Genomic DNA, 24,122 nt, shown 5'->3' on the forward strand with positions numbered 1-24,122 from the left:
TCCGTTCATATTAGTGTTTATAAAATAATTGATTGTCTATTATTATTGTAATTACAGTTTAGATGCATTGTCTGTCTCATTTATTTTTAAATATTCCTCTATTAATCTTTATTTTGTCTGTCAAAATATGCTTTGTTCAAAAAATAATTCTCCTTCATTCTGATGTACTTTATTTCTTCCTTCAGACGTTCACTGCTCGTGTGTGACCATTTGGCAAATTTTATATATGCCAGAATTATATATATGTCAAAGTTTAAAAATTTTTTTTTTTTTAATGTTTGTTGTTTAATAGCTTTTGTTTTCTATCAAAAGATCAAAACAGTTATACAAATATAAGATTTGTTTAGTTTTTGAAAAGTGGGCGACTGAAAAGATAAAATTATTCTTTCAAAATATGATCGTGTTGCCCCATGGCCAGCTCATGCAAGGGCCATGCAAATTATGTGGTTGCAAAGGACGCCAGCGTGGCTCGGGCGCCGTGCTGGCGTAGGCAAAATATTATTTTCCTTGTTATATTTTAAATCATAATTTTGATTTAAAATAAAAACTTAAATACAATTTTTTGGCGTCCGTAATGTGTACAAGTACTGAGTTGTTTGCATATTAGGGGCGCAAACCTTATCTCCAAGACTAATAATTTTGTATATTTTTTCTCAGCTCATCAATGAAAAAATAATTAGATCAAGGAGTAGTAGTTAGTTAACTGTTTGAAAGCACAAGTTTGTGAGTTGTATGTTTATTTTAATTGTGTTGTTTGCTTGTTAAATGTTTATTGTAATCGTAAATTTACATTTAGGGGCGGCAAAGTTTATATTTTAAATTATTGATTTATATGTAAATGCTCTGAACTTTAATTAAATTTCAATAAAAAAATTTTTATAGATTGGAAGAACATGATCCAAACGAAAATCAGCATCAATTGCAGGTAAGATTTAATATAAAAATGTAATTATTACCATAAAGCTAGTTATTAAATACGAAAAAAAAAAAAAACTTCCTTTGATAATTGGTTGCTGTTATTTAAGCCTTAACAACTATTGTGTTCTATTTTTATAATATAATTTTCTTGATGTTGGGTGTTAGGTGTACTTTTAACCATTTTTATAAATCATTACAAACAGAAACTACAACAATTTCTACGCTAAGAGCAGAAGACATCAGGAAAAAATTCACAGTCTCAAGATTTAAAAGGCATTCCTGATGAAGCAGTTGAAGCTTTTTCTGTATAAGAGCGCTTCAATTTACAACCAAGTAACAATACGAGTACGTCAATTTCACCATTTTCATTTAATTTTTTAGCCTTTCATTGAAAAAATAAATTGTATACAAATACAGTACAAACTACAAGTACAGTACACAGTTTTCTTTTAAAACAAAAACTTAAGCTTTAACTCCTCTCTTAATATTGCACAATTCCTTGGTACTTAAGGAATTTTCGTGGAACAAGTTTTAAAGAAAACAACGGAAACTTTTTAAAACTTTTTGAACACATTTCAAAATTTGACACTGTTCTTTTTGAGCATCTACGTCGGAAAACACATCTATATTATTTAAGCAAAAAAAATTAAAATGAGTTTAGTTACCTTTTTACTTTTTTACTTAGTAACTTAAGTTACTAAGTGAACAGCAGAAAGCTTTGTATTATTCTATAATTTTAGACTGCACTCCTAGCGTAGGTCGTAAAGAACAAATGATACTTGTAGTTTGCTTGTCTATGCAGTTTCAGGAGAAGAAGTAAAGGTAAGGTAACATATTCTCGCATTTATTCTTTGGGTCTCAGATACATTTGGCCAAGGGTTGACAGTTCGTTTGTTAGACAAGCTTTTTAAGAAAGAAATATTCTTACGAAAAATGCGTGTCCAAAGATATGGTAATGGAACAAACATAAAATGAAAGAATGTTGGCGTGTAAAAAAAGATCCCACTTTAACCCACAAGCTTTTTTTTTGTTTCTTGTGGAAGCCAAACTTTGTTATCAATAATGCTGCACTTTAGCTGTTAACTTTTTCAGCAATATTCAAGAGGCTTATAACTTTTTACTGGATCAACCCATAAGTGGAGTTTATTAACAAATCATGTAAAAAGTTTGAATATAAAAACTCTAAGTAAAGCCTGTAGATGAAAACCTTTGCGATACCATAGGGTTGTGGTTATGACGCTGTCTATGAATCCGCGTTAGGTTCCAAGATTGAACATGTAGATAAAAATTATCATCAAGTAGTAAACTTTTGTTTAAGTTTGGCAAAGTCTTTCAAAAATGAATCGGTTTTAATTGTACTAAGATCTGGTATTTAATTGCTAAGGGGTCGTCCATAAAGGACGTACGCCAATATTTTTGAAATTTGACCCCCCCTCCCCCTGTTGCCATGCGTACTTTTATGTCCCCACCCCCCCCTTAAAAGTACGTACGTTTCTCAAATACCCCCCCCCCCCCTTATATCCCTCCCCCATCCCTCCTTTATTTTTTTTTCTCAATAAAATTTTATTTAAAAAAAAAATGGAGGGTACCTTACATACTATATACAACCCCAAAGCTCTTTGTTTGCGCATTTTAAAAACGTCCTTAAGTATATATGCAAACAGTAATTTAAATAAATTTAAAATAATGGATAGGTAAGTGTGTATTTGGGTTAATGCGGCGGATATAGTCGACGGAGATCCAGGTACGATTCCCGGTGATATTCATTTTCTTTTGTTTTAATAACGAATCAAATGTAAATAAACTATACTTAAGGTGGACGTTTTTTTCAGGCACCCCTCTTTAGTAAGTAAAAAACGGGTCTTACGTGAGATCAGTAATATTGAAAACAAAGGGTAAAACCCAGTGGGAGGGGGCAACAGCAAATTTTGTGCCCTTTTGCTAATTTAAGAAGCTTTTTATTTTAGCAAAACCTAGCGGTCAAATTTGGAAGATTTTGAGACGCCATTGAAACGTTTTTTTTGGGGGTGAATCCGTCCCATCAACCACGGCCCTCAGATCTCACTCACGGCCAGTATACATGAGGTGGATATGTGTGCATAGGCCCCCTCACGATTTTTTGATGTTCCAGATAGAACACTTTCACACATCGTGCAAACTTAAGTTTGATAATATGCCAAATGAGGTGGCCTCGCAAAAAATTTGGATGGCGGAGACCTGGGAACAAAAAGCCCTAAAGTGTTTGCCTCCCCCCTTCCCTGCCCAAACGTGAGGGAAATATGTAGCAAACTTTTTAACTTTAACATCTAAAACTAAATTTAAATTTATCGACAGATTTTAATTTTTGTAGAAAAATATTGTAAATTACAAAAAAGTTATGACCATGCAAAATTTACACCCCTCTCATTTTGGGGGTCGGGAGGGTAAGCGTTTTAAGGCTTTTTGTTCACAGGCCTCCGCCATCCCGATATTTTGCAAGACCTCCTCATTTGGCATAGGTATAAACAAACTTAAGTTATGAGTTTGCACGATGTGTGAAAGTGTCCTATCTGGAACATCAAAAAATTCTGAGGGCGCCCATACATGTGTGTGCATAGAGGAAAACTATACCCTTTACTCCATATACCATACATCTTTTTATGTTGGCAAACTAGAATCTTTAGTCAGAATGTAACTTTTCTATTGATTAGCTGGTTAGGGGTCGTCCATAAAGTACGTACGCTCATAGGGGGGAGGGGGGGGGTCTTCAAAAAGCGTACGAAAGCGTATGGGAGGGGGGGGGGAGGGGTTCAATTTAAAAGTACGTACTTCGATTTTCTAATTTATCACAATTAACCAGCTAATCAATAGAAAAGTTACATTCTGACTAAAGATTCTAGTTTGCCAACATAAAAAGATGTATGGTATATGAAGTAGAGGGTATAGTTTTCCTCTATGCACACACATGTATGGGCGCCTTCAGAATTTTTTGATGTTCCAGATAGGACACTTTCACACATCGTGCAAACTCATAACTTAAGTTTGTTTATACCTATGCCAAATGAGGAGGCCTTGCAAAATATCGGGATGGCGGAGGCCTGTGAACAAAAAGCCTTAAAACGCTTACCCTCCCGACCCCCAAAATGAGAGGGGTGTAAATTTTGCATGGTTATAACTTTTAGATTTGGAAAAAAATTTGGATGGCCTCCGCCATCCAAATTTTTTGCAAGGCCACCTCATTTGGCATATTAACAAACTTAAGTTTGCACGTTGTGTGAAAGTGTTCTATCATCAAAAATCAAAACATCAAAAAATCCTGAGGGGGCCCATGCACACATGCCCGCCCTTATATACTGGCCCTGAGTAAGACCTGAGGGCCGTGGTTGATGGGACGGAGTCACCCCAAAAAAAACGTGTCAATGGCGTCTCAAAGACCGCTAGGTTTTGCTAAAATAAAAAGCTTCTTAAAATAGCAAAAGGGCACAAAATTTGCTGTTGCTCCCTCCCACTGGGTTTTACCCTTTGTTTTCAATATTACTGATCTCACCTTAGACTCGTTTTTTACTTACTAAAGAGGGGTGCCTGAAAAAAACGTCCACCTTAAGTATAGTTTATTTACATTTGATTCGTTAAAAAAACAAAAAACGTTTTCCTAGATTTCCCCGAGGAATCGAACCTGGATCTCCGTGGACTATTGCCGCCGCATAAACCTTTCGCCCAAATACACACTTACATCATCCAATTTTAAATTTATTTAAATTATTGTTTGCATTTATACTTAAAGACGTTTTTAAAATGCGTAAGCAAAAAGCTTTGGGGTAGTATAAAGTATCTAAGGTACCCTCCGTCTTTTTTTTTTTTAATTAAACTTTTTAATTTAGAAAAAAAAAAAAAGGAGGGATGGGGGGGATATTTGAGGGGGGGGGGGTATTTTAGAAAAGTACGTACTTTTAAGGGGGGGTGGGGACATAAAAGTACGCATGGCAACAGGGGGGAGGGGGGGGGTCAAATTTCAAAATTTTTGGCGTACGTACTTTATGGACGACCCCTTAATTGTGATAAATTAGAAAATCAAAGTACGTACTTTTAAATTGAACCCTCCCCCCCCCCTCCCATACGCTTTCGTACGCTTTTTGAAGACCTCCCCCCTCCCCCCTATGCGCGTACGTACTTTACTTTATGGACGACCCCTACGGGGTCGTCCATAAAGTACGTACGCCAAAAATTTTGAAATTTGACCACCCCCCCTCCCCCCTATGAGCGTACGTACTTTATGGACGACCCCTAATGTGGCTATCACGGTGATTCAATACTTATGAAAGGGATTTTATTATGCGCATGCGTCTGTTACAAATACTCGGTTTTCTAATTTTATATTTACGTGTTCAATTTGTATATTACCTTTCAACCTTGTTTCCTGTTTTTAAAGACGATATTTTAATGGTTGCTAATATTTTGACTCATAATATGAAATTTTACATAAATGAGTTAGTTTAAGCATAAAATCAATGTGAAAAATATATCTAAACATCCACTTTATTTATTTAACTTTTAACTGGAATATTACCTAAACTAACACTTTACATAGATGCCAATTATGGACGAAGTAAAATTTTTATGATATTTGAGTTAGTTTTTAATAAAAATATTGTTAATCGTCTCTCAAAAAATTTTAGTTTCTATAACCGATCATTTTTTAAAGAAATATATTTTCATTTTTTAGTCAAGAGGTTTTTATAAAATCTTCATTTCGATGATGCCTGAAAAACATCAACAAAAATTATTGAGAGTATGCAGAATTTGTGGAAATTTGACTGGAAAAGACTCTATAAAAACCATCAGTAGGCGGAATAGAATTTATAATATTTTTAAAATAAATATTGTTGAAGATTGTTTAGATGTTCATCCAGCACAAATGTGTTTGAAATGCAATACAACTATGGTGAATATAGAACCGAGGTAATAAAACTTTCAATGCTATACCAAAAATTTGGTTAAAATGTCAAGCAATTGAGTGTAATTGTGTATTTGGTAAAGCTGGTCGAAAACCAAATGTAGGAAGACTAGAAACATTTAAAAGATGGACGCAAATAAACCTTAATCTGTTTCTAAAATCCTTAGTTTACCTTTGAACCAAGATCAGTATTTTGAATTAAATCATCAGCTTAATCCTCATTTAACATTATGTATTTGTAAAGTTGGTGAAAAAATAATGCATCAAACAGTTATGATTAAAGATTGTCAGCATTCTTTTTGTACCTGATACAAAAAAGAATTTGCCTACTAAAGGTAAACTAGAAAACGAAGCAAAATGTTCTATATGTTCAACCAACATCATGGTTAATAGCCTTTGCAGTTCTGTGCATATGGAGTTACAGTAGCTATTGGTAAGTTTGTTTTGCTTTTATTACACTTATACAAAAAACCATTTCCTTAGGAAGTAAATAAACCTTATCAAGAAAACTTAAGGACTTTAAAAACATTAAAAATTAATGAAAACCTTACTATACTGATAGCATTTCTGTTATGCATAGGTCGGCATTGCTGTCTTTTTTGTAACATCACCAAAAAAGATATCCAACTAGCTCCAATATGTAGAGAGCATGTTGTTTCACAAAGATCTTTAAACTCCTTAAACAATGACTTTCATCGTTTTCAAAGTAATGGAGGAAATTTGAAAAATGCTAAATTATTCAACTATGTGATTAATGAAACTTTATTTAATATTCCTCAAGACCAGGTAATATAATTTAGCACTTCTGTTTTTGAATCTTTTTAGTACTCTTTGTTGGTTCAATTGTGAGTTTAGTATTGGTAGTTGGTACCTTTGAAATTTTGTTAGGTTGCTGTACCTGCTTTACATATATCTTTGGGTACCTATTTAAAGTTTTTCAACATGTTCGAAGACGAATGCCACTTAATAGATATAAAGCTTGCTGGAGAACTTGCTTTAAAGAATAATATAATTGGTAAAGCTGATTTTGACAAATATGTTAACATGCATCTTCAATTCAATCTTGTAAAAAGTGTTATTGAAGACTGTGACAATAAAATTGCACTTCTACAAGACACAATTTCTCTAAAGGTTATATGTGAGCCAGATAAAACAGTAGAAATTAGGAACATATATACACCAAGAATAGTTAACAACAAGGTATTTATTATTATGAAACTATGTTTGCAAAAATGTTTAATTAAGTTTAAAATGAAATTTTTGTTAAATAAAAATATTATTAAAAATTTATATATATATCCTTATGTTTTAAAATTTTAAATAAATATTTTTCTAGATAAAAGAATTAAGTTCATTAAATGAAGCAAACGTACTTGATAAAATTTCAGGTCCCTGCATTCAGCAACTTAATGAAGTGTTGAAGGCTAATAAAGTAGAAAGGCAGGCTTATCATAGAAAATGCTTTGTTGGAAACCATGTTCACATAATGCTTAAGGTTTTTATTTAATAGTATTTATTATTTATATTTTTATGTGTTTTTTTATTAGGAACAGTTGTTCTGAAAAGCAGCAATTGAAAAACATGAGGTCACTGGGAAAAATCCTAATGTGGCTTTCGAATTGTTCATATAAAACCTTTAATTTTTTTCTATTTTTTTGTTTTGAACTACCCGATTTGCAAATTAGAGGGATTAGAGACCCCCCTGCTTATTACACCCACTACAATTAAGCAGAAAAGAGTAAATTGGTTATTGCAAAAAAAGCTAATGCTTGTCGCCAAAAACAAAAATTATATTTGAATTGATCAAAAATCCATAGAAATCAGTTTAATCTCATGCAAAAGTGTTTTTTTTTTGTGTAAAATATTGAAAAATTATTTAATTTTATAAATATTTTTTTAGCCTCAGCCATTGTTAGATTTGTGCAATTCCAAAACTAATCTCAACTCTTGGTCTTATTGGCACCAAAATTCCTTTATTATCTGTTAAAGTGAGCCAGAATTTTAAGCAGTTATTTCATTATTCAAAATGTCATAAGCTCACGAACAGCTCGCAATCTTTTCAAAAGAATGATATTCAGGAATTAGGTAGGTTTTCTTTTTAAGCAGATTGGTGATTGAGTTTAACACATTTTTGAGCTAATTGAAAAGTAAATTTTGCAAATGAGCATGACTGTCTTGATTGCTTTTAGGTAGATATTTGATTAGTATATTTAAAGGAAGTTGTGTAAAAGATTTTCAATAATCAAATTATTTAATTTTAGACTTAGCAATCCGTACGCTTATGGAGTATTATCGGTTGACTTGGCCAAGTGCTTCTGTAACTACAAAGATGCAATTGCTTTGAATCCCATGTAATTCAATTTATTCAGAAATGGGGATTAGGCATTGGCGTTTATGAGGAACAAGGCGGTGAAAGTTTACATGCCGAATTTAACAACCTTAATCGTTTGTTTTGGCATATGAAAGGCTGTAGTCGCTTGAAAGAACATTATCTTAGAAACCATCCGAAAGCTAAAGCTATGAAACCAGAAAGGAAAAAAATTCTTAGATCTTAAATTTTATTGTATACAAATTTGTATTGAAAATCCAATCTTTTAATAAAAAGGATTTCTAAGGAGTATATAATTCAAAAATGTATTATTATTTAAAAATAATAATAATGGTTCCCTATTCTGCACCATTACCGAAAACTAAAAATAAATAATTGTACTTTAAGTTTTATAGTATGGAAGTATATATTGATATAATTAATACTGCTGTTGAAAATTTCTCGGATTTATAATCAAATAGTTTATAAGGTAGCATTGTGCATAAGAAATGTATCATCAATAGAAACTACCGTAGAACCCCATAAATTCATACCCTGGATAAGTCGAACTTTTATCGAGTCAGATATTTAATTTCCTTTGAACATTCTATAAATACCGAGAGCTTCGTTTAAAGACATCGCTAAGTCGGACTATTATCTATTATCGAACTTCATCTATTTCCCTTGAGAGTCCGACTTAACAAGGTTTGTACTTATACTTGTGTTTAAAAGTTATCGGAGGGACATTTTTTAGTTTTTTAATGAAAAATTACAATAGAAAAGTGTTGCTTAAGTTAAAGTATTTTTAAATAAATATTTTCTATGCATTACAACATTAAATATTGCATATTTTTAGTTTAATTAGTACGTTACACAATTAAAAGTAGATTTTCTTGTTAATATCTTGAGTATCGTAAATCTTATAAGTTGTTACTCAATAAAATATGACATTATCTATGTCTGCAACTAAAGGGCAAACATTAGAAATTCCATAACTGTGGAATCTCTTATATATTTCGAAGTAAATGATTACAAGTGTGTCTCATAAAATATAAATGCATGTATCTCTTAACATGTTTATAATTACTTAGTTAGAATTGAATGATACAACACCAGACTTTGTGTAAATTTAGGTTTTTATAGTGGTAAGAAATTTTTTCAGAACGCACAAAAAGTATAGAATATATACATAGCTTGCCGTAAAATCATTTTATTTTAGTTAAAAAAATGATCGGTTAAAACAGAACATTTTTATGCTTTTTTTTTACAGAACTTGAATCAATTAAACTTTTTGGCCAAAAATTTTCAAACAAAAGATATTCTACAGGTTGTATGACAGATGTTTAGTTTTTAAACTTAAAAAACCTTTAATCCTGAACTGAGATATTTTCTTCGTTTACAAACATTCTTATTTATTTTTACGATTTAGGTTAAACACTTAAGGATATAAAATTCCAGAAATGTATTGTGTTTATTTATTCAAGTGAAATTTGTACCTCATTAATAACAAGTAAAAAAAACAAATTTTCATTATTTGCCGAAAAATCTAATCGCCATTTTTTTTCGTAACTTTATCAAACGTAACTTGTGCGCATGCTCACAATAAAATAACAGGCTTGAATCGCCGTGCTATCCACATAGACGGTCAAAGGGTCAATCGAAGGTAATTTTTAATAATCTTTAGTTTAGAAAAACTGCTTTCTCCGTTGGCCACTAATATCGGAAGGGTCAGCACACTAGGAATGATTCCAATCAAACGGTTTTTTGTAATATAAGGCAGTGTTGTTTTATGGCAGTAATCGTAAAAATCCTAAAATACAATAAAAACATTATTTTTGTTGTATTTTTATTTGTATTATACAATAAAAACATAATTTTTATTGTATTTTAGGGGTTTTAATAAACACGCGCAATTTACCAAAACATATTATAAGTTATATATCATATCATATAATAAACATACCATTATATCTTGATTTTTGCATAACTACTGTCGTGAAAAGTTATTGATTTATTTATATAACCAACTTTACTAATATATTTAATTGTTCATTTAAATTTTTAAGAAACAATTACATATTAACAATACTTATCCAATTATTTAAAAGATTATAAAAATATTAAAACTTCACAAAAATTTGTTAGAATTATCAAAGAATGTACTTTTTTTATGACAGGGGGCGCCAAATCTTAATCTCGTATATACCAAAAGAAATACTTGAACCGGCCCTGTTGCCCCAAAAAAACATGGGCACCATGATCTTTTGTAGAGATATTACTATTTATTATTTTAATGTTATTAAGTAGCCAAGTAGTTTGTCTCTCAAATCATTTAGGTTCATATATTATAAAATAAACTAAGCAGATACTTGAGTACGCTTCGGAAGTGCATTTAATTTGCAATACCGACTTCATGTAAATTTAAAACAATTTTCAAGTGTCGTATGCTATATAAGTGTTTAAAATGGTATAAAATATCACAAGACATGTACAACTTGAAATATATAAAATACATTTTAAAAAATATAAATAAAAATTATTATGTTAATGTTAATACCATTCCTAAAGATTTACTACATTCCGTTGAATACGTGAGTTGGGCCTAAATGTCATAACATTAAGGTCCGTTGTGAGCGTCAACCGCGTTTTTTTTTGTTAATAAATAATCGTCATTTAAAAATTTGTTGGTATCTATTTCATTATCATCTTCGCAATAATACTCTGAATTTTCTAATAAAAGATTTGCGGTTTGACTTACTCGATTAAATTGTTTATCATCATTATATAGTGTAGATTGAAAGTCACTTTCGTTTTGTTGCTGCAAAAATATAGACGAATCAATAAATAAGTTACTGTCGTTATTAAAAGAAAAATTTGGATCAAAATGGTCAACAAGAAAGAATGTATGACCGTCAGTGCGACCATCTTCACTAGTTTTTTCATTGTTTAAAGGTATAACCGATTGAGCATCGGTATTAGAACTCTGACCATTTAAAAATTTATCTGGGTGAATAACTTGTTCAATTATATCAGCATGATAAGCAATTTGAATATTTTCACAAAACGATGTTGAACTAGCATCAGGAAATAAATTGGAATCAGATAACTCAACGTGAGATCTATACACAATATTTTCGTTGGCATTGTGACAAGTTTTAACTGCTACAAAATCAAGACTTTTTTCTAAAGTATCTCTTGAAAATTTAATATTTGTTGAAAGATTTTTCGACTTTTTGTCACTTTTAACCAAGTTAAATGCTTTTTTATTGCATTTTTGTTTTTTATGTTTACAAAAATTTCCAGAATCACTGAAACAAGCTCCACATATATTACACATAAATCTCTTTTCGTTAGTGTGGGTGCGTTGATGCTCTCTGCAATTTTCCGATCTCGAAAATCTTTTTTCACAATACAAGCAAACGTATGGTTTCTCCCCTGTATGCTTGCGCATATGTCGGATTAAATTTCCTTTTCTAGGAAAAGCTTTTGTACAAAATTCACATTTAAATTGAGGAATAGGATCATGTTTTAGGTAGTGAGTACGCAAATCGCCTTTAATGGCAAATGATTTGTTGCAAACATCGCAAATATGGGGCATTTCTGAACCATGACGCAGTGAATGTGTTTTTAAAGAACTCTTTGTTGCGAATGATCGTCCTTAAAAAAATCATAATCCAATAAAGTATTTATAATTTTTTATATTTAATTTAAATTTTTTATTAATATTTTAATTATAAGTATTTATATGCTTATTTAACAATATGTGAAAATTACAACCTTATGGACATAACTAAAACACCAAACATAAGTTACATATTAAAACTTCTTTTTTTTTTTGCTTATCAAGAGGAGATATTACCATAATAAAGATTAACTAAAACAACTGTTGGTATAGTAACAACTGTTGGTTAATAGTAGAAAGAAATTAATAAAATAATTAAATTATTAAAATAAGTAAATAAATTAATAAAAAATAAATTAAATAAGACTTAGATAGTATATAAATAAATTAAATAAGAATTATAAGTAAATATATTAAACAAGGTTTATTATATTATATATTATATAATAAATAAATTAAATAAGAATTATAAGTAAATAAATTAAATTAAAAAAAAAATTATTAAAAAAATAAATTAATAAAATAAGAATAAAAACATAATTACATAAGAGTCCTGTAAAACAAATAAACTTGTAATAAACAACATTATATATAGGGGTATATAAATTATTAATTAATATAAATTAAATTTGTTACCCCTATACATTAGCTTATTTGATAAAAAATTTATATTATCCCTATACATATTGCTATATGTAATAAATTTAATTTATACTATAAACTAAATTTGTTACCCCAATATATTAGCTTATTTGATAAAGAATTTATGTTACCCCCTATACATATTGCTATATGTAATAAATTTAATTTAAAATATAAATTAAATTCGTTATCCCTATACATTAGCTTATTTGATAAAAACATTTGACAGCCAAGAGTGGAATAAATGGGAAAACTATAGCAACAATCAATAATTCATTTGATGGCTAAAATAGCTTAAAGACAATTATTAGAAGGTTTAAAATTTTATGCAGAAAAATAAAAAATCTGGAAACAGATTTAAGTAGGAGCTTATGAATTAAAAAAATTAAAGATGTTAACTTTTACATTCCTAATAGAAAAGCCAATAAGAATGATTAATACATTAATTAATAAATTTTTTTGAAATACCATAATGATGCTCAAAATAAACATCCAAAATTATTTAATACTTCCAAAACCAGATGGTTGGCAAAAGAATGCAGATTAAATGCAGATTAAATCACAAAGAGTAGTTATGCAATAACAGTACAAGTAAAAGTCCATTTTAAGCAGTTACACGTCTCAAGGTGTATACAATCTTCCATTTTAAGCAGTTACACGCCTCAAAGTTTTTACAATCTTCAATCTTAAGCAGTTATACGTCTTAAGGTGTATACAATCTTCCATTTTAAGCAGTTACGCATCTCATAGTGTATACAATCTTTCATTTTAATTAGTTACGCAACTTAAGGTAAATACAATCTTTTTACATTAAAAAGTTTGATTGCATTTAACACAATATCTTCAAAAAAAACTTCTGCCAACAATAATAAATGCAATTTTATTATGCTAAAGTAAGGAAAAAAATATTTCAATCAGACATGGTATAGACATCTCTAGACCAACTCAACTTACAATACATTAGACATATGTTAAAGAATCACAGAAAACGCAGCAAAGCTGTAACTCTAAGAAAATTAACAAACAAGAAATGCAAGTTGTTAATTATATACATTAACAATATTTAACAGAATAATTGAAGTATTACCTTAATACCAAATCAAACATTAAAGTTATTGTTTGTGATACTACTGTTAAGACCAAATAAAATGGAGTTGTTACAATGACCAACAGGAGTTTAAAGAAAAAGAGATTCTTATACAACACCATATAGTCTTAAGACATTCAATAGACTAAACTTTCATGCAAGAACTCAGTAACATGCAAATTTAAGAAATGATTTTTAGAAAGTTATGTAAAAATATCTAAAAGAATAAAATGGCGTGACGATAAATAGCTTTGATACCAGTTTGGAAGGGCTTTACAATCATATTAAGTACATACTTTCCTTATTTACCATTTAAACATTGAATAAAAAATATATGTACTAGAGTTTTGTGCTACTCCCAGAAAAAAGTAAAATGATTAGTAAAATATGTGGAGCTTGGTTTGATGTTTGTTTCATTAACCTTTTTTATAAAGAAGTTTGAAAAACATAAGAAAGCAAACACAATTTTTAAAAAACACTGTAGAGAAAATACATTAAATAAAGTAAGTAATTTTAGTGCTAAATAAGAATTTAAATTATTTCAAGAAAAAAATTATAAAAGTGCTGAACAAACTTTTTTGAAGTTTTTTTTTTTAACAGACAACAGATTGTATTACATTACTCAATTATTGTCACTGAATCATGTTTTGGTTTGAGTAAACCAAAATATGATTCAGTTCAAAAATAGTTTTTTATACTTCCTGGGAGAGTTTCATACAAAACCATGGTCGTATGAGTTTGTGAAAAAAGATACATTTCTATTAGACACACTTTAAAATCTCAACCTCTTAAATGGGTTATTGTAAATGAGCCAATTTTGACTTGACTCATTAATCTTTGATACCTAATATCTTATAAAAAGGTAGAAAATATCTAATAACAAGGTAGAAAGTAGTAGTGCTTATTAGTTTTTAAAATAAATTTTATTAAAAAAAGGGTCAATAAAATAATAAAATAAAAGGTAAAAAAAAATCAAATAAACAGTTTAGATTTTTAGTTAACTTTAATTATAAAATATTACCAGTGTATCCATTTTACAATTGATTTTTAAAATAATTTATTTAGTTACATCAATTTTAACGTTTGGCTTTGATGCGAAAGGTTTCACTATTCTAGTTTTATTTTATTATTTTAGTTTATTGAAAATAAAAATTCTTTTGAAATTTATGTTTATATAAAGAAATAAGTAAAAATTGAATAAAATAAAAAAAAATAGACTATTGTCTTGATCTTACCCTACTAATTTATTTATTATTATATCTTTTAAGCGCTGGCTTTTCTACCATTTTTCTAATCACCATGTTTTCTATAATTTTTCTAATCACAGTAATAAGTCGATGGTTTTAACTAATCACAAAATAATTAATGTTTCTAAAATGTTTGGCTCTTTGCAGTATCTAGTGTCTCTTTTCAATTATTGAAGCCAACTGATGCCTTTGTTATTTTTTTATACCATGCTTTTTAGTTTGCATTGTTTTTAGTTTGGTTTTTAACTTTAAACCTTATTAAACTTTTAGTAGTATTGTAACCAGCTTGATTCTCTGAAAATCATTTTTTCCAGAGATAGGACATCTGAAAAAGATTTATGAATGTCTTGAAAAGATCTATAATTGGTTGGAAAAAGTTTACAAGTAGTTTGAAAAGGTGCCATACTGGTTTGAAAAAAAGTCTATGATGGGTTTATATTCTTTTTTTACTTTGAAATGCTGAAACTTCAAAATGTTTAAAAACTTCAAAACATTTACAAACTTCAAAACGATTATACAAACTTCTAAACTTTGAAGAGGATATATCATAGAATTTTAGGAGTCTTGGAATTGTTAAACCAGGAATCTCTGGCTACAATTTTATGTAAATACTCCTGTTTTAAAAAAGAAATTTTCTCCAAGTCCTGGAACTAATCATTTTTAAAGTAACTATTATTTTAAAAACTAACTTGCAAGTATATATTCCTTTTGTTATATATACCTTGTTACTTTCATATATCTACCTTGTTATTATCTTAAACTTGTTATTTTCACACTTCTACTTTGTTATTTTTACAATTCTACCTAGTTATTTTTATATAATGCTTCAGCTCATTCATAATGTCATGCTTTAACATATCACCAAAAAAAAACAAAGAAGATTTTTAAAAACAAAAATTTATAAAGAAAAAAACACTTACGAAATATATTTTAAATTTTGAATGTCATATATATATATATATATATATATATATATATATATATATATATATATATATATATATATATATATATATATATATATATATATATATATATATGTCATTCCACATTCCTTGCCAAATGGACCAAAAATTTAGGATTTCAACATGGATCCCCTCAGATTTTGATGAAACTCAGTGGGTTTGTTAATACCAATAAGAAAGGCAATTCTTGAAAATTTCAGCATAAAATCTTTTGTGGTTCGTAAGATATGGTCATTTGAAATTTCTGATTTTTCCAAAAATAAAAACTTCAGTAGCAAAAACATGATTTGTTCATACTTTGACGCTATATATTTTAAAAACCAATTTCAGAAAACCTAGTTTTTTTTATTGTATACAACTCCAGACTTACTTTAATAAAACTTTGACATTGAATTCTTGAATGTCACATTTTTTCCATAAAGGCTACTTAAAAACCGAAAAAGTTGTTTGCAAGTATAAAAAGTTGATTTTTCATGAGTCAATATACAAAACCTGCAGTTTAAGAAGTGAAAAGAAATATTTTTTTTAGTTTCTATATATCGTAGGCTTCTAAATTTTTAGAAATTTACTGATAAGATACAATTAAGTGAAAAAATTATAGACCTCTAAAAATGACTGCGGCTAAAACTTTAGAAAATGTGCCTCTGCTTCAAACCACCAGTAATCTAGGATCAACACTGGTTTTAGTAAGATTTATTTTTTCTTCCAATTTAATAGACTTTATTACAATGATTTCAGAAAAAAAAAAGTGGGTAATCATGGGAAAGTTACAAAATCAGAACAATGAAAATTGCCCAAAATACATTAAAAACAATAAAAATAAAGTTATTGTTGTACTTTAGTTTGAATTATATATTGTAATACAAAGTATGTATGAGTTTAAAAGTATTTTATAACAATTACTAGAAATAAGTTTTTAATTAAGCCTGAGTTAAACTCAATTTTGATTGTATTTTTAAAGATGAAATTTTGCATAAAACATGTGTTATTGGATGCAGCAAATATATCTTCATTATGTGGCCAAGTAAATGTTTAAGGTAATAGACTGCTTCATGAACGTGATAAAAACATCTTGATTTTCTTTAGATATTTCCACAATATTGCCTAAAAATCATTATGCATTATAAACACATGGTATATTAAATCTTGGTAAAAGAGAAGCAAATGGAACTATATGCTGCTTTTTAGGTACATTTACATTAGTATACATATTGTCAAATGACAACTGCCTAATCTGTAAAGTCGATAATGATTGTGGTATAAAACAATGGTGGTTTTTGTCCCTGGAATTGTTGAACAAGTAGCATAACGTTCTTCTAATTTAAACTTTATGCAACATAATACAATTGCATCATTTGAAATGTATTGAAAATATATTCTTTTGATATTTTGCCTACACCAATCATACATTTTCTCAGGTGAATTGATAGGATCTGTAAGTGATTGTAAACTGGCCTTTGCTACAAGTCTTTCGACAGAGCCCCCAACACCATGGCAAGCACTCTTTCCATGCGATGTAGCAAAAAATGCCAATCTGCAGATACCTGATGCTCATGTTGTCATAAGCCAATCTGCAGATACCTGATGTTCATGTTGTCATAAGTTAGATATGTTTTTATCTGAAGGCAACAACTATTTTGTTTTGTTGTATTTCATAATTTTACTTCATAAATGAAACAATTAACCGAGTTTGTATTGTGTTGCAAATGATCTGAAATGATACAAACACTTTAACATTTTATGTAAAATTTGATTACTTGGTAATGATTAAATATGGTTACTTGGTAATTGATTTTTGGCTATATAATGGTGATCTCTTAATTGGTCTATTTGTTGACAATCAATAAAATCATATATAGGAAGAGTGACTGGAACTATATCATATTTTTTGTTGGCTTTTTGCTACTGATTAAAGGTGATATCTTCCATGCTATGCCTATTAAACAAAGCAGTAAAATACTCTTTTAGTATGTTGGTATCTGGGCAGTTATTGCAACTGTGCACAGTCTGGATTTGTTAAGTCACATACAACTAATAACAAGAGGTCTTTATAGTCTGAAATATCTGGTATCTGTAATGCTAAAAGTTTTGCATTTTGGTGGTACTCACAAACACATACTTAATGGAGATCTGAAGTACCTCCAATAGGAATACACCACTTTGGTCAAAGTTTTTTAGCAAAAATCATTTAAAAGATTCAATGTTTATATTGATTGTTAATTACATAATATTATTTATTACATAATCAACATTGCAGTATGTTGACAAGTTAAATAACTCTTATAACTTGGTATAAGTTGTAATCTAAATTTGAAAATGATAATCAAATAAGCCAAATTAATGGGGAGGGGTGGAATCGAAAATGTATTGAAAAAATATTATAAAATTTATAGTCATGATATTAAATATATGATAAATTAGACTAAAAGTCTTTCATTTAAGTTTTACCTAATAGGCTACTAATAAGTTTTATACGAAAACATTAAAAACTAAATTTCAGTTTTTATATGTGTATGTTTAGTGGTGTGTTTAGGCATAAAGACACTTCTTACATCAGACATAAAACCAGACACACCATGTATGGAGAAGTATTCAACTACAATTTTTTTCTAAGTTTTGGGAAAAAATGTGAATGTTAAAAAGTTAATAATCGGGTTAAAAAGTAAATAATTGAGTTTAATTCAGGCTTAATTAAAGACTTATTTCTAGTACTTGTTATAAAATACTTTTAAACTCATACATACTTTGTATTACAATATATAATACAAACTAAAGTACAACAATAACTTTATTTTTATTGTTTTTAATGTATTTTGGGCAATTTTCATTGTTCTGATTTTGTAACTTTCCCATAATTACCCACTTTTTTTTCTTTCTGAAATCACTGTAATAAAGTCTATTAAATTGGAAGAAAAAATAAATCTTACTAAAACCAGTGTTGATCCTAGATTACTGGTGGTTTGAAGTGGAGGCTGATTTTCTTAAGTTTTAGCCGCAGCCATTTTTAGAGGTCTATAGTTTTTTTACTGAATTGTATCTTATCAGTAAATTTCTAAAAATTTAGAAGCCTACCATATATAGAAACTAACAAAATATTCCTTTTCACTTCTTAAACTGCAGGTTTTGTATATTGACTCATGAAAAATCAACTTTTTATACTTGCAAACAATTTTTTCGGTTTTTAGGTAGCCATTATGGAAAAAATGTGACATTCAAGAATTCAATGTCAAAGTTTTATTAAAGTAAGTCTGGAGTTGTATACAATAAAAAAAACTAGGTTTTCTGAAATTTTGTTTTTAAAATATATAGCGTCAAAGTATGAACAAATCATGTTTTTGCTACTGAAGTTTTTATTTTTGGAAAAATCAGAAATTTTAAATGACCATATCTTATGAACCACAAAAGATTTTATGCTGAAATTTTCAAGAATTGCTTTTCTCATTGGTATTAACAAACCCACTGAGTTTCATCAAAATCTGAGGGGGTCCATGTTGAAATCCTAAAATTTTGGTCCATTTGGCATGGAATGTGGAATGACATATATATATATATATATATATATATATATATATATATATATATATATATATATATATATATATATATATATATATATATATATATATACACAACCCGTAGATGTTGTCCGAAAGTTTTTTCCATATTTTGTTGACAAAAAGTAAAAATTAAAATGCAAGACCGGAATTATTATTTTTTATTAATTGAGAGACTGCCTGCCCCAACCAAACCCTCAGTTGATGTAGCAACACTCCCTTGCGGGTCAGGCTAAAAGATAGTAGATGTAGCAGCACTTCCTTGCGGGTCAGGCTATTTGTCAGTCGATGTAGCAGCACTCCCTTGCGAGTCAGGCTATTTGTCAGTCGATGTAGCAGCACTCCCTTGCGAGTCAGGCTATAAGATAGTCGATGTTGCAACACTCCGCGCATGATTTACAGTAAAAATAAATAAAAACAAAAACATTTTATTAAAAAAATTAAAAATAAAAACATTTATTAAAAAAAATAAAAATAAAAACATTGTTTATATGGTTAAAAACATTCAGAATGTTTTTAAAACATTCTGGTCAATTAAATTTGCGTTTTTGTGGTTTTTTTAAAAAACGATTTATTTGTAATTAAATTAATGGTTTTTACTTTCGTCCAACACGCAAATGTTGGACGAAAGTCAAAAGTAATTAAAGTGACGTATGTGTTGGCGTAAGAATCACTTTTTTCCTTCCGCTCTTCCCAAAGACAACAAACTATAGATCTATATATATATATATATATATATATATATATATATATATATATATATATATATATATATATATATATATATAAGAGAGAGAGAGAGAGAGAGAGAGAGAGAGAGAGAGAGAGAGAGAGAGAGAGAGAGAGAGAGAGAGAGAACATATTAGGAATTTCAAAATTTAAAATATATTTTGTAAGTGTTTTTTTAACAATTTTTTTAACAATAACAATTTAAACTTTTAAAAAAATAGACATACTGTATATACAAACTCACCACATAAAGTACATTTAAGTCACCACATAAAGTACACTTAACTCACCACATAAAGTACACTTAAATGAAGGTGGATTTTCTTCATGACTTCTCAAATGAATTTTCAAGGCAGAAATATTTGAGTAACTGTTTATGCAAATGCCACATTTGAAAGGACGAACAATATTGTGCTTAGAACTACAGTGTAGCTTAAATTTATAGCTAGAAAAAAACATGGCATCACATTCTTCACAAACATATTTTTTACTTGAAGAATGTTTAGAATTAATATGCAAGTTTAAACTAACAGCTTCTTGAAAAACACTGTTACATTCTAAACATGAGTAAACTAAACCAATATTATTTGATTTAGTATCTATATTGAAATGTTCATTAACTGTACCAACGACTTCAGTAACTAAGATTGAGCTTTTTAAACCTGTTTGTGTTAAATCCATTTCATATTCTTGTTTATTGCAAACCAAATCTAATGCACAAAAAATTAAATGTAAAAAAAAATTCTATACATTGAAAATATTTTTTATAAGATATGAAAAACTTATATTTATAAATATTTGAAACTATTATGTAAATTAAAAATAATTATGGATTGAAAATGAAAAAAAAAAAACATACAAAAAAAATGCATTAAAATATAATTGCAAAAGTTTCTACAGAAAACTAAAAATAAAAATAAAATTAAAAAATTTAAAAGTTAATTTTAAAATTAAGTATACAGATCCAGTATAATTGAGTGTAATATATCATTTGAAAAAGATGATGCAATTACATGATAAACTTCATTAAGTAAAGAAAATAGTTATTAGAGAAAAAAAACATAACGCAGAGTTGAACTGAGGATAACCAGTATCTATAAAAAAGTAGACTTATTAAAACTATGACTAATATTAAAAAAGTAGTATTTATAAAAAAAAAGAGATCTATTACAGTAAAAATATTTTTGCTTTTTTGTTATTATTTATCAACTTTAAAATGTTAAAGATTTATGAATTTAAATTGCAGTTCACAAAACACATTAGTCTTTAAAAGTCAGTTCAATGTTAAATGTGTGGTACAGTGCAAACTTAAACGTAGTAAATATAATCTAGTTTACACCGTTTCTATGACTACTCTTAGGTATAAATATGTATTACTGTTTGTGCTATTCAGTACATAATTTACAGGATTTTATTGAGGGGTAGCTTCCTTTAATATTATTAAAGTATGTATGTATGTATGTATGTATGTATGTATGTATGTATATATATATATAAGCCTTATCATAAAGCAGGAGCAACTGCTCCGTCCACGTGAAACATTAACTAACCAATTTATATACGTGATATATAACCAAAATATATACATGAAACAATACCTAACCAATTTATAATCTCCCCTAACAAAGGGAAGTAATGTTAATAAATTTTTTTCAATTTGAGGCTTTCTCTTTATTTTTTACAATCTCTTAAAAATTTATTCTCAACTGTCTATCAATGTTAATATGTTAATACACTAATAATAGTTTACATAAATGTGTAAATAATAAACAATTGGTTAATTGTACACGTACAGAAGTGAAATGGGAACAATATTAATTCATAACGGATCAATTTTTCAGTTCAATTGCAAATTAATATAGCCTTTGCATACATTTTATATTCACTTGTTTTATAATTTTTTTTTTCAAAGTTTATTATTTTTATGACTTTTAATGTTATTATTTAGATATAACTACTTTTTTTAATTATTTTTTTTTCAGATAGAACTGCTTTGACTAGCAATTATCTCTAGTTTTTGCTTGCTTTGTTCTATTGCGTTTTCTTGAAAGTGTTGAATATTTTTTGATATTTAATATATTAATGCTACTGATGTTTTTAAAATTTTTCAATGCTAATGTATAATATTAAGTGTTAATATAATAAATTAATAATGTATAAAATATCACAATGACAAAAAATTTAGTTACCTTATAAATATTTTCATATGAAAAGCACAAGATAGTTACAATTTTTTGCTAAAACATATTTATATATAGCTATAAATAAAAAAGCATTTAAAAAAATTATATATCAGCAATGTAAAATTTTTTCTAAGAATAACATCTCTCATATCTCCATGGCTGCAAAAAAATTTGTCAAAATAAGATACATATATATATATATATACTATATATTTTATTTTATATATTTTATATATATATATATATATATATATAAATTAGTAAAAAACACTTATATAATATATATATATATATATAAATATATATAAATATACATATATATGTATATGTATATATATATATATATATATATATATATATATATATATATATATATATATATATATATATATACATATATATACACACACACACATATATATATATATATAAATATATATGAAATGCACTTAATTATAGTCTTTTAGTTTATTTATAATTAGCAACTTTTTAAATAAGATTTTTTACATAATTACTTGCTATTATTAGTTATGCGTTATCTTTTAATGTATCTAAAATTTTTGATTATCTTTGCACATAAAAACATAATTGCTCATACTGCGTTTTGAAAATAAGCTCTTCATATTTACATATATGAATGCAGCATAAGACACTTACTGATAATGGCATACTGAAATTGCTAGCTGTGGGGGCTACAATACATACATTGACTATCTAGGTAGAACATGCAAGGGAGTGAAATTAAATCGACTCAGGGTTTGGGTTTATTTATTTATTTATACATATACACCATTGCTTAGTCATTTTTAATTTTTTCCAGAAATTTCAACATTACGTTTTTAAAACTACTTTTAAAAAATTATAGAGGATTTTTTTTAAATTGATAGATTGCCTGCTGAAACCATGTTCTACCTATTTACGCCATTTAATATGTACACTCCCTCTGTTGTGCTCAAATTGAGTGATTGCTAAAGAATTCAAGGTTACTTTTCTGTGAAGTAGCATTGAAAACCAGAATACCAGTTTTAAATAAAAAAAATACACAATATAAAAGGTTTAAAACACCGTTGAACAAACACTAATAAGGGGTAAACAAAAATAAAGTTTATAGATATAAAACTAATAGAAATATCAATTTATAAAAAATAAATTTTTACATCTTTAACTAGTAATACAAGTAAAAATACTAATACAAGTGAAAATTTTAAACTAATATAGTTTGTAATATATAAGTGTATTATATAATTTTATATATATATATATATATATATATATATATATATATATATATATATATATATATATATATATATATAAATATATACATACACATACATTATATATATATATACACAGTTTTCTTCGTTTGAAATTTAATGCCAGCGCACGAAAAAGCACTGACAGGATGGTTATTTTTAAGTTAGCCTGTGCGATTCAAAAAAATTCTTTTTTTTCAGCTATTTAAATCAAAATAAAAATAGCAAAAAAAATGCTTTGAATAAATACTAAATATAAGAATTTAAAAAAAGATCTAGTAAAAAAAGTCATTTTTCATAAAAGTTGTTCAAATAAACAAAAAACTCTTGATGCAATTTAAAACAAAACACTTTTATTTTTTTGGTAAGCACTTTTTATGCGCTCACCAAAGTTTTTGCGGGCATGCAGGCAAGTATGAAAAGACTTGAACGCAAAAGTGCTGGCTTTTTGAAGAAGAACAGAGAAGACTGATATATATATATATATATATATATATATATATATATATATATATATATATATATATATATATATATATATATATATATATATATATATAAAGATGAGGTGAAAAAAGTATCAAAACAAAAGCAAATGTGAAAAAGCTGCTTTTTTTTGTCCTGATTAAGATCGTATAAAAATTAAAATAAAAAAATATTTTTAGGAGTCCCATCTGA

General features: G+C 27.8%; 2 protein-coding genes across 2 annotated transcripts; one reads left to right on the forward strand and one right to left on the reverse strand.

Annotated features, from left to right (window-relative positions):
• Positions 1-2,604: 2,604 nt before the first annotated feature.
• Positions 2,605-8,474, forward strand: LOC136076008 (uncharacterized). The gene is made up of 8 exons (XM_065789466.1): positions 2,605-2,612; positions 5,796-5,856; positions 6,135-6,236; positions 6,335-6,637; positions 6,740-7,051; positions 7,188-7,346; positions 7,752-7,936; positions 8,113-8,474. Exons 1-7 carry the CDS (start codon positions 2,605-2,607, stop codon positions 7,836-7,838), a joined length of 1,032 nt encoding a protein of 343 aa, XP_065645538.1. The 3' UTR covers positions 7,839-7,936; positions 8,113-8,474.
• Positions 8,475-10,597: 2,123 nt separating this feature from the next.
• LOC124812196 (oocyte zinc finger protein XlCOF20) lies at positions 10,598-22,277 on the reverse strand. Its single transcript, XM_065790615.1, has 3 exons — positions 22,195-22,277; positions 20,296-20,715; positions 10,598-11,816 (listed from the first exon to the last, which is right to left on the reverse strand). Exons 2-3 carry the CDS (start codon positions 20,684-20,686, stop codon positions 10,777-10,779), a joined length of 1,431 nt encoding a protein of 476 aa, XP_065646687.1. The 5' UTR covers positions 20,687-20,715; positions 22,195-22,277; the 3' UTR covers positions 10,598-10,776.
• Between the last annotated feature and the right edge of the window lie 1,845 nt (positions 22,278-24,122).

Source organism: Hydra vulgaris, chromosome 02, assembly GCF_038396675.1.
Source record: "Hydra vulgaris chromosome 02, alternate assembly HydraT2T_AEP".
Lineage (NCBI taxonomy): Eukaryota > Metazoa > Cnidaria > Hydrozoa > Anthoathecata > Hydridae > Hydra > Hydra vulgaris.

Bases quoted from the DNA above. Each gene is read 5' to 3' on its own strand.
- LOC124812196 (XM_065790615.1), bottom strand. From the start codon at position 20,686: ATGGATTTAACACAAACAGGTTTAAAAAGCTCAATCTTAGTTACTGAA. The intron at 11,817-20,295 runs GTGAGTTAAGTG...GATTTTTTTAAG, and splicing joins ATTTAAGTGTACTTTATGTG to GACGATCATTCGCAACAAAG.
- LOC136076008 (XM_065789466.1), top strand. The intron at 6,237-6,334 runs GTTAATAGCCTT...CCATTTCCTTAG, and splicing joins TATGTTCAACCAACATCATG to GAAGTAAATAAACCTTATCA. The intron at 6,638-6,739 runs GTAATATAATTT...AAATTTTGTTAG, and splicing joins TTAATATTCCTCAAGACCAG to GTTGCTGTACCTGCTTTACA.